The following is an 11,251-nucleotide window of genomic DNA, read 5'->3' on the forward strand; positions in this document are numbered from 1 at the left end:
ACAACGACCAACCTAGCAAGCTGAGCTCCTCTATTTGCAATGCCGAATAGATGGCGAGCTAGATCCCTATATAATTGAAGCCCATGGACACTATAATCAAGAAGAACAAATCCATATATCCCCTGTAGAACTACAAGAGCCTGCAATGCTGCTACTTCGTAGGCCACGGCAGGATCCACAGCAGGCTTAGCCCAGAAAAAGAGTGTTGTTGAGGCTCCTTGGACCATACCGGGGGTCAATTCAACCTCTATACCATATATATCTTTCCCATCCTGTACCACCTCATGTATATAGGATACATAAGGTAGGCAGCACCGGTGAGCAACCTCTTGCAACATAGCTACCTAGGACAAATTGATAAAAAGCATATCTACCACACCGAGCGAAAGTAGCAGTCCAAATCTGGGCACACTTTTTTGGTTGCCGCCTCTGTCTGCAAGGCACAAATATGTAGGGCCGTTTAAAACCAGAAGATAATTTTAAAATCAGTTTGCAAGACCCTTTTTTTTGCAAATAAAAGACAACAACCGATCTTCGAACAGTTCCAACAACCGTACGCGTCCTTTGAATGATTTTGCAAACGGCAAAGAAGAGCAAAGGAATATTAGTTTCATAACATAGCACAAACAATGAGAAAACAAAGCAACATATATACTGAACAAAGCATCTAGTACCTAGAAGCAAAGATAGTCCAATAAGAGCGTATCTCAGCTAGGAAGATATCCAATTGACCACCAGGAACAACAATCGCAGCAATGTTCGGCCAATGACACCTTTGAACAACAACGATGCGAACCTGCGTCAAACAGTTTTGAGACCAAGCCATCAGAACCAGGGAAAGCAACAGATCTATCTATAAGCAAACATAGCAGAACAGATATAAACAACCCGCATTAGGCTAGAGGGGATCGAGTGTGACAGAGGCGAGAACCTACGCACGAAATTAGGCAAGCCCAGCGTAGCAGCCGAGCTAGGAGCAAACAGCAGCGTTGTCCCTGAGAGCGTCCACCTTCCCCCCCCCTTTCCAACCCCTCTTCCCCCTCCCCCCTCCCTCCCCCCCGAATCCGCCATGAGCGGCGCACCCGGAGGAGGAACGCGAGCAGGAACCGCGGCGCAGACAGGAGGTGCGACGCGAAACCCTAGGAAGAACAAAGACGAAGAAGAAGACCTCCGCCGGCGCAGACAGGAGGCGCGACGCGAAACCCTAGGAAGAACAAAGACGAAGAAGAAGACCTCCGGCGACGACGGCGGCAACAGAGTAGCAAGCCAGCGAGGAAGAAGTAGGAGAAAAACAGCGACGAAGGTGGTCGGGCCGACAAGGACGAGGAATGACCCTGCAGCTCGAGGACAACAGAAAATTAAAGGGAAGAAACCCGATTGGGGAGAAACCGATGCACTTCACAATGGAGTCCGAGGACATCAGAAGGTAATGGATTCTTACCAACCCATGGTAAGAAGCTGGAAACAAAGAGGTAAAGTAAAAGCTAAAGCTGATTAACGAAATCATGACCCTGCAGGACGCGATCGCACGGTCGAAAACAATTTCACCGACGTGGATGGTGTTTCTGCCGGAGGAGTATGGCGGCCTTGTCTAGCTAAATGCCCGTTTAGTGCTCATTTACCTAGTGTTTTGGCTTTTGGCTTCTGAATGAACATATTTTTTTAGATAAGACTTGATGGCTTCTGAATGAACACAAGCCAAAACCTAGAAAAATAAATAAACAGGGGATTTGCTCCATTCTTTTATCTGTGGTGGAACATCAATTCTAGCTTGTCAAACATAGTAGAGGTACACCTAAGCATCATACAGGATAAGACGGCCATTGACGTGACTTGCTCGGGTGTGCTTGCAAGAACTTTATTTCCGGTCAGAATAGTCTGATCATGTCCATTGCTTGCCCAACAAAAGGATCGCCGCAGAAACGAATAATAACCCTTGGTTAGCCGAAGACCAACAGCAGATGAGCACTCATACGGCATAATCTGACATGATTGAGACATTGAGTACGATACGTTGAAAGGAATCAAAGTTCAAGAATGTCGATGCTTATGTGGTCATGAGCACTAATGGACTCACTACCGGACGGCAAAGTCCAATTTACACTCGGTAAAGGCTTTGTCGAGTGCTGCACTCGGTAAAAAATGGGCCGACAAAGACGTCTTTGCCGAGTGTATTTTGTCGGGCACTCGGCAAAGTTGGAACCGAAAAAACCCGAAAAAATGGGAATTTTTTTTAATCGGTGGAAGCCCCCCCAGGCTTTGTCGAGTGCTGCACTCGGTAAAAAATGGGCCGACAAAGACGTCTTTGCCGAGTGTATTTTGTCGGGCACTCGGCAAAGTTGGAACCGAAAAAATCCGAAAAAATAAGAATTTTTTTTAATCGGTGGAGGCCCCCCCCCACGGCTACGAGGCCGGCAGGATTTACGACCTCTCCCTCACGCATCCCATCCTCTAACCACTACACCACACTGCCACTTATGTCTGGATTCCGTTTTGGTTCCCCACATATTATACTAAACCAAGTGTAAATTGCTTGTTTGAGGCCCTAAACGAATTCAAATAAAAAAGTTGTAAACTACAAAGTTTCATAACTTTTCGAGATCTACAATTTTAGTTTAGGAAGTTTTTCCATCCGAGGTCATTTACAAAATTTGAATTTTAAAATTTTGAAATTCAAACGCAGTTTTGCATGACAAGATGATTTCAAATAAAAAAGTTACCAACTACAATGTTTCATAACTTTTCGAGATCTACAGAGTTTATTTTGGTTGTTTTTTCATCCGAGATTGTTTGAAAAGTTCAAATTTTAAAATTTTGAAATTCAAACACAGTTTTGCATGACAAGATGATTTCAAATCAAAAAGTTGCCAATTACAAAGTTTCATAACTTTTTGAGATCTACAAAGTTTATTTTGGTTGTTTGGTCATCTGTTCATCCGACAAGGTCGTTCTAACATTGTTCACAAATCTTATTATCTCTCTTGTAGTTTCATAAACTACAAGAGAGATATGTTAGATTTGTGAACAAATTTACTTTTACTTTGTCATATGAAGAAAAGACCAAAACAAACATTGTACATCTTGATGAGTTATACAACTTTATAGTTGAAAATTTTTTCATTTGAATTAATTTACTGCTTTAAAATGCGCTTTGAAATTTTCTTTGCCTAGTATAAAAAAAAACACTCGGCAAAGGGCTTCTTTGTCGAGTGTCAAAAAAAAAACACTCGGCAAAGAAGCTTCTTTGCCGAGTGTCAAAAAAAAAAACACTCGGCAAAAAGCTTCTTTGCCGAGTGTAAAAAAAACATTCGGCAAAGAGCTTATTTGCCGAGTGTTTTTTTTTCGCACTCGGCAAAGAAGCTCTTTGCCGAGTGCAAAAAAAAAAAACACTCGGCAATCCACTTGGCACTCGGCAAAGAGCCGGTCTCCGGTAGTGACTGGAGATGCCGATTTGGTTGGGCCAATGGGCCGTGTTTGTGCTAGACTTCCTTCTCTCGGACTGGGCACAACTTGTTGGGCTTGGTCAGTCCAATTCCAGCCATACGAGGTAGAGAATAGAATAGAAAAAAAGAGAGTACATGTAACATCCATTTTTAAAGAAAAAGAAGAAATATATTCTGGCCTCTATAAGACTTTCGCAACGGACCATTTAAACCAAGTACACTTTGGAGACGAATTCAATGTCTTAAAGTGTACTAAATCTATTAGAAAACGTGCACCCATTCATGATGAAGATCTTCATTATTGCTGTCTCCAGCAAACATGTCCTTTCATTATGAAATTGTTGTACTCCTTGGGATGGAATTGTTGATACTCTATGCCTGGATCGGCCTGGCTTCACCCCTGTTTGAAACATATGCTTACAACATACATGTATATACAATATCTAAATAAAATATTTAAAACATACGTCTAAAAACACCTAAAATACTTGAAATATACGTTTACAACATGCATATATAGCCATCGCAACATATACAACATCTAGATGAAACACTGAAAACATACGTCTAAAACACCTGAGACACTTGGCATCACTGGCGGCCACGGCCCATCGTGGAAGGATCGGTGGTGGCGTGGCTCCCTGTCGTGGTGTCTTTGGCCGATGGCGACCTTCTCTAGGTGGTGCCCGGGCAGTGGTGTGCGGTGAACACCGCCACTGCGATGGGCGAGGCAGAGTGGGGTACGACGGAGGATGGCCGTGACGGTGAGGTGGAGTGGGGTGGGCGGACGGCGCAGTGAAGCCACGACGGACGAGGCGGAGTGGGGAAACTAGGGGAGATGTAGAGGTAAGCACGCCTGTTGGGCCGGTCCGCTGCGCAGACCTAGGAAGCCGTGCCCACCCGCGTCTAGGCATTATCGTAAAAAAACAACTAGATCCAACAACTTTGCTCGTAGTTGTCGTTTCTATTTTGATTGATAATAAAACAATAAAGGTGTATCTTATTATATTCTGCAATCTTAATCTTAAACCACATTTAAGAAAAGGGAGTTCACCCGTAGGATCATTAACCCTGCTTGCTGCTTCCCTTTTGCTTGCTTCCGTTTTCCCTGTCTAGTCGGCTCGCTCTTTGCGTTGGAGCTTCCACATCCATTTCACGATTTGGTCGTAATAAACTAGATTCTTCTTTCTCTAAAGAAAACTAAAGCAGATTCTTTGATTACAAGAAAAGAAAAAAGAAGAGTTTGTCTACTACACAACTATGTGTTTTATACAGTTTCAACACATGAATTTTTTTGCACCATAGGATTAAGATCCAACAGCCTCCACCATTCTTCTACCTCCAACCTCCACAGATCACATATCACAATTTTTTTTTCTATGGAAGGACAAATTACATATCCGCCGCCGCCACTACCATGGCCGACGCCGGGCGCGGGCGCTGGGGCGAGCTCGCTGGTCGCCGTTGCTGGCGCCAGTGGTCACCGGTGAGAAAGAGAGAGGGAGAGAGATACAAAAAATTCATGTGTTTTTTCGTACTAAAACACATGTGTGTTGTATATCATTGCTGAAAGAAAAATCTTTACGAAAGGTTCAATCATCACCTAGAAATTAACTTGATGTGATGTACACAGTACATTTGAGCACACAAGCAATAAAAAGTGGTGCATACGCATATAGGGCGCTCAACGGCCGAAGAACCGCTTTCAGATAGGGTGAGGACATGATCAGTGTGAGTGCGACAGTGCCTGCCTGATCTTGCTGCCCGGATCCTTTCTGCAGTGATCGCACAAACACCGGTCGTACGCCCGCCACGCCTGCAGTGAATCGGTAGATCGCTTTGCATGCATGATTCACACGCACGGACGCGCTGTGCCATGTCAGACTTTGGCCCCCGCGTCGTTGCGCGTCCCGCCGTCCATTTCCTCCTTCTCCCCGCCCGCCGGCTGCACGGCCGCCGCGTTCTTCTCCACGTCCACGTTCCCATTGTCGCTGCCGCTGTCCGTCGTCTCATCCGCCGCCGCCGCCGCTTGTTGCTTGTCCTCCCTGCTCTTGCCCCACAGCACATTGTAGAGGCCGGCGACGAGGAGGACGCTGCCGATAATGCTGCGCCCATACAAGATACAGAGATGAGTCAGATGAGTCGTTTGGAGATAGCTAAAGCGTTCGCAGACAGCGAAACGACTGAGTAGATCATCAGCTCGATCCGTTGTGTCGGGACCCCATCAGCTCGATCGATCGTTGCCCACAACTAACCCCACATCGTCGCGCCACGGAGCCACTTGCGGGGGGCGTGCGCAAGTCAAAAGGCAGTCGCGAGCAAATGGTTTTCCATCGCCGGTGACGTGTGTGTGGCTGGCAATCAATGCGAATGCGATCGATGTGATGTATGTGAGGTTACCAATACCATTACATACCTGCCTAGGCTGACGTCCTCGCCCAGCAGGAAAGAGGCAATGGCCATGGTGAAGACGAGGCTCAGCGGCATCGACATGGACAGGAACACGGGCCCTTTCTTCTCGATCACCCAGATCTGCAGGTAATACGAGATCGCCGCCACCACGATGCCCTGTAGTAACAAAGAACAGCAGGCGCAGCGTAAGATCAGAAGTGACTTGCTTGGCCAAGAGATAGATGGCCGCCTGCTTGGTAGTGGTACGGTGTGGCGTGTTTAGTACCATGAAGAGCACCGAGGCGAGGCTCACGGGACCGGCGAGCTTCCACCGCGAGAAGTCCCTCTCGAGAACAAGCGCGATGGCCAGCGACTGCACGCTGGCGAACACGCACTGCAGCGTCGTGTTGAGTAGCTTGGAAGGGTACTCCAGCAGCAACGGCCCCTGCTTCACTGTCCAGAGGGACCATATCACGACCGACGTTGTCATCAGGAAGATCCCCAGAGCCCACTCCCTGTTGGAATGATGGATTTGCGCGGCGGCTGCCGCGCTCGCGTGGTGCTTCAGGAGCTGGTGGTGGTTCATCGACTTGAGCTGGGGGCCCTGGTACAGCGCCAGCACGATGACGCCGGCGACGCAGAGGAGTATCCCGGAGGCTTTGGCTATGCCATGGATGCTCCTAAGCTTCAGGGTCTCCATCCTGTCCATCGCCCAAATTAACCAAGAATGTTAAGCGCATGCAGTTTACAAACTGTTAGCTGCTATTACTGAAACTGCTACCACAAGTAATGGAGAAAGGTAACTAATCGTCGGCTAGCTCTTTGTCGTAGTTAAGCTCGATCAGTGACCTGAACATGACGGCCAAGATGAAGGCGACCACCGGCACGATGTTGAAGATAGCCGACGACGAGGTCGCCGAAGCATATTTCAGGCCAATGCAGTACAAGTTGATCGTTCCAGCCATCCTGATCCACAGAACGCAAACAGCTCAGTGTTTCAGCGACAAAAACAGAGAATAATCTGCTTCGGCCAAAGCGCATACTGAAATCGCCGACATACCCGTAGAAGCCGTGAGCAAAGATCTTGACGGAGAGCCTGAAGGTCAGAGGTGGCGCCGGTCGCTTCCTGCAAACGCATACATAGAACACCAGATGAGCTACTCTCTTATCATTCATGGTGACTTGCAGAGAGCATGCACACATGCATATACAAATTTACAGTTTCCTAGTAGATTGATTAATGGAGCTGGCCCCGATGACTTTGTGGTGTATGGCTTCGCCCTTGCAGTATATATGCATGACTGAAGATAAATAGGTACCTGATTTCAAGGAAGGCGAAAGGCAACAAGAAGATGGCGGCCACGGCGTGCCGGTAGAAGACGAAGACGGTGGTGCTCATGCCTTCGTTGAAGGCCGCCTTGGTGAGGATGTGCATCCCCGCATAGATGAGCCTGATGAGCACCACCGTGGCGTACACCTTGCCGTTGCCGCTGCCCATGGTGTCTAGAACAACGATATCAATGGTGCATCAACACTGCTCTTGTGCCTTGTGCCTGCCCCAGAGCTTACTTAACGCCTCTATATATACGCGATGGCGAGCCAACAGAGTTCGTTTCTGTGAATTGCCAAGACTGCTTAAAGAGAGCAAAGGGACATGAAAGAGCGGAGGCTGAAAATTCTCTGCATGTTCATGCATGCATTCCGGATAACAGAAATTTCAGGTAGCACAGTGATCGAGATTATTGGCAATTCTCCCTTAAACAAGGATCAAATTCTTTTTCGTTGTTACAAAATTTATCATTACAAGATACTCCATCTGTTCTTAAATATAGTGAATTCTAGCCATTCTCAGACACATGTACCCCTCACTTATTAACTTCCTAATTTATTGAAATCATATTCTATCCTCCATGATTAAAGGGTGGACTCTCAGTTCCCTTTACAAAAATATATCAAGTACTGAATCAAGTATTTCCATTTAGTAAACATTATCTTTTCTCCCCGAATCCCTTATATTTCAGAATAAGTTTCAAATGCCATAATGTGTTATATTCCAGGACGGAGGGAGTATATATCTGCTTTTGAGACAATCGACAGCATTAGTTCTTTCTTAAGCAAAAAGATGGATGAATCTTAATTGGCCAAGTGGTCATGATGCTTATATTATAAAGCATTGAGTAGTGCGCTGGCCACAGATGAATAACCTAGCTACCACTTGAACAAGCAGAACAGAAGTTTGTTGGATAAAGGTCTCTTTGTGACATGGGTTTGTTCATGGAAAAGCTGTTCATGGGAGAAGCTTCCCTGAACTCCTGACATTGTTTACTTTTATAAGAAGGATAATCACGTGCGCCACCGTGAAATAGATTAAGGTTTTGCGATGACTGAATTTTTATATATATCAACAACAAGTCTTGATATAAAAGACATTTTTCTAGCTCATACATCTAAAGAAAAAGAATAAACCCCATGCAAGGAAAGAGAATCTCAAAGGTAACAGTTACCTTCCCTACAAAAAAATGGAATATCTCTTTAGCGGCTAATAATTTCCTTAGAGACCAAATTGAACCATCAAAGAAACCTCCAAGGAAATACATATTTCTTGAGTCCTAGGTAATGCCACATTTTCATAGGTGCTAATCGAAACCACCAAGGTAATTTCATATTTTCAAATCGCCAAGATAAGGGCCTGTTTGGTTCTTTAGTCCATGGACTAAAGTTTTAGTCCACCTTTAGTCCATGGACTAAAGTACTGTTTGGTTACTTAAACTAGTATGGACTAAAAGTAATAAATGCTGTGGTAGGATGACTCATTGACCCCTGCTTGCTGTCCTAGGCAATCTGATTCTATCGCGATCATGGTACTAGCGCCAAAACAGTTGAGAAATGTCCAGGCGATCTGATCGTGGCGCCAAGACCACGTACTGGAGCCAAAACAGTGGAGAAAAAGCAAAAAATAAAGTCACGGAAGCGCCAAGACCCTGCTGTCCCAGGCGATATGAAGGTCCTGGCGCCAAGACTGTGCTACTGGCGCCAAAACCACGCTTATGTTTTCATACACATTCAAACACATCTTCATACACATTGGAAAATGTTCATACAAAACGTCGTACACATTCAAACACTCATACAAATGGAGGAAATTGTCCATACAACAGTAGTACACGGCAAATATAACATCACCATTAAACAGTAGACATCTATGCTCTATTGAACAACCCATCAGCTATCGAATCACGGAATTGATTCATGGTGTGATCTTCATCTCCATGACGTGTATTAGATACTTGAGAAGACGATGCTTCCGAGAGTGGAACAAAGTTCTCGTCACTATCAGCCAAATCAAAGTCCGCATCCCCCAAATAACTATCTCGAATGAAATTGTGTAGTGCCGTGCACGCAATAATTATTTGACTTTGCTTTGGCATAGGATAACTAGGTAGGTCAAGCAATATCCTCCACTTCATCTTTAAAACTCCAAATGACCGCTCAATGACATTACGAAGTGAAGAATGTGCATAATTAAATAATTCTTTTTTACCTCTTGGCATTGGTCCTTGTCTAAACTCCGGGATATGGTACTTAGTTCCCTTGTACGGTGCAAGATAACCCGGTCGGTTTGGGTAACCCGAGTCAACAAGGTAGAATTTTCCTACACATAGCAGTCAAATGGTTTAAGCAAGTCATATGCCAAGTATTGCAATAATGAGACAACATAGAAAAGAAAAAGTCAATACCTTCAGGTGGATGCGGAAATTTGTCTCCAAACTTGTCAATGGCATCTTTGAATACCCTCATATCATGTACTGATCCAGGCCATCCCACCACGACAAAAGTAAACCTCATATCAAAGTCGCATATAGCCATCACATTTTGACTTGTATATCCATGCCGTCCCATATGTTGTACTACCTTGCTAGTTGGTACTACAACAGGGATATGTGTCCCGTCTATTGCTCCAATGCAACTGTCAAAGAACGGTGTAAAGCGAGGGGCTTGCAATCTAGGATGGACTGTCCTAAACTGTGGGTCCTTTGGCTTAATGATATCAACTGCTAGCTTGATCACACTCTGTAGAACTTTATCAAACTTCCTACATACTGTCTCCAGTGACCTTGTGAAACGATCTTCAGCTTGTCGAACAGTCTGAGGGGCACCACATATCCATAAAAATAGCCCTAAAGCCTCCATAGATGGCATTCTCCTAGTGGACTTCAATCCATATGACCCAACTAGCACACTATGGAGCCCCATAAAGATACCTTCACTCATCCTAAACATATTGAAGCAAGCTGTCCTACTTCCTAGTGTCTTCATAACCCAATCAAAACAACTTTATGTAGCTACTCTATAAGCCGCTTTGTTCATGTAAGTGTCAAAATGGTACATACCCATCAAGGCAGCAACTATGGTTATGATTTTCCTCCTCTTCTTCTGAGACTCGAATATGTATGTCTGTACTCTTCGATCATAATCATCTCTATCATCTTCTTCCCATTGATCATCATCAGACTCATCTTCTTCTTCCTATAAGATGGAACAGGAACATGTCAGTGTTCTCAATTGCTTCTAGAACCACAAAAGCAAGAACCACAAAGCATCATCAGAAAACATCATGTTGAAACAGTACCACAAGGCATCATGTTCAAACAGTACCACAAACAAGACTTAAAACATGTTCTGAATACAGTAACAAGTCTTAACACAGTAACACCACCATCAAACAAGACTAAGCATTAAAGGTCTTAAAACATGTTCTGAATAATAAGGTCTTAAAACTAGTCCTAAGCATAAGGTCTTCAGTAGTTATTATAATCCTGGACTGCTTTCTTCAGCCAAGTCAGTCGGTCTTCCTTAGTGTCCATCATGTTGAAGACCATCCTGTTGTACTTAGAATGAAACAGTCTTGTTGCAACATAAAATTCTTCTATGTTTGGTCCTGCTCCAGCATCTTTGACCAAAAACAAGCATCTATTTATGTCTTCTTGAGCCTCTTCCTTCTTCTTCTGTGACTCCATCTCCCTCATTTTCTGCCTCTTCTCGAACTCTTCCTCCCTCATTCTCTGTTTCTTCAGTAACTCCTCTCTCATTTTCTGCCTCTTTTCCAGCTCCTCCTCCCTCTATCTTGCCATTTCTGCCAGTGCTTGTTCATCCTTAGTTCTACTAACCTGCAACTCACTTATAATTCCCTGGAACATCTTCATCATTGGGCTCTTGCTCTTCTTAGCTGGACTTGCGGCTGTGTCTGCTGTACTAGTTGTTCTCTTGTGGCTGTTACTGCTTAGTGGGCTATGTACAAAGCCTTCTCCTTCTTGATCTTCACCCTCCTCATCAGCCAACACCTCTTCTTGTTGATGCGAAGAACCAGGGATGCAAGAAGACGATCCATCAACTATTACCCCATGAAACATCTCTGC

General features: G+C 44.8%; 2 protein-coding genes across 2 annotated transcripts; both read right to left on the reverse strand.

Annotated features, from left to right (window-relative positions):
* Positions 1–5,023: 5,023 nt before the first annotated feature.
* On the reverse strand, positions 5,024–7,425 carry LOC136546858 (WAT1-related protein At5g64700-like). Its single transcript, XM_066538824.1, has 6 exons — positions 7,154–7,425; positions 6,895–6,960; positions 6,684–6,800; positions 6,121–6,535; positions 5,860–6,011; positions 5,024–5,548 (listed from the first exon to the last, which is right to left on the reverse strand). Exons 1-6 carry the CDS (start codon positions 7,330–7,332, stop codon positions 5,323–5,325), a joined length of 1,155 nt encoding a protein of 384 aa, XP_066394921.1. The 5' UTR covers positions 7,333–7,425; the 3' UTR covers positions 5,024–5,322.
* Positions 7,426–9,034: 1,609 nt separating this feature from the next.
* Positions 9,035–10,238, reverse strand: LOC136544400 (protein ALP1-like). Its single transcript, XM_066536578.1, has 2 exons — positions 9,572–10,238; positions 9,035–9,486 (listed from the first exon to the last, which is right to left on the reverse strand). Exons 1-2 carry the CDS (start codon positions 10,149–10,151, stop codon positions 9,035–9,037), a joined length of 1,032 nt encoding a protein of 343 aa, XP_066392675.1. The 5' UTR covers positions 10,152–10,238.
* Positions 10,239–11,251: the final 1,013 nt, after the last annotated feature.

This window comes from Miscanthus floridulus, chromosome 3, assembly GCF_019320115.1.
Source record: "Miscanthus floridulus cultivar M001 chromosome 3, ASM1932011v1, whole genome shotgun sequence".
Taxonomy (NCBI): Eukaryota; Viridiplantae; Streptophyta; class Magnoliopsida; order Poales; family Poaceae; genus Miscanthus; species Miscanthus floridulus.

Excerpts from the sequence above, each read along its gene's own strand:
- LOC136546858 (XM_066538824.1), bottom strand. The coding sequence starts at position 7,332 with ATGGGCAGCGGCAACGGCAAGGTGTACGCCACGGTGGTGCTCATCAGG. Across the intron at positions 6,961-7,153 it reads TTCGCCTTCCTTGAAATCAG|GAAGCGACCGGCGCCACCTC; the intron begins GTACCTATTTAT and ends ATGCGTTTGCAG. Across the intron at positions 6,801-6,894 it reads TTTGCTCACGGCTTCTACGG|GATGGCTGGAACGATCAACT; the intron begins GTATGTCGGCGA and ends TCTGTGGATCAG.
- LOC136544400 (XM_066536578.1), bottom strand. The coding sequence starts at position 10,151 with ATGAAGACACTAGGAAGTAGGACAGCTTGCTTCAATATGTTTAGGATG. Across the intron at positions 9,487-9,571 it reads ATTTCCGCATCCACCTGAAG|GAAAATTCTACCTTGTTGAC; the intron begins GTATTGACTTTT and ends TGCTATGTGTAG.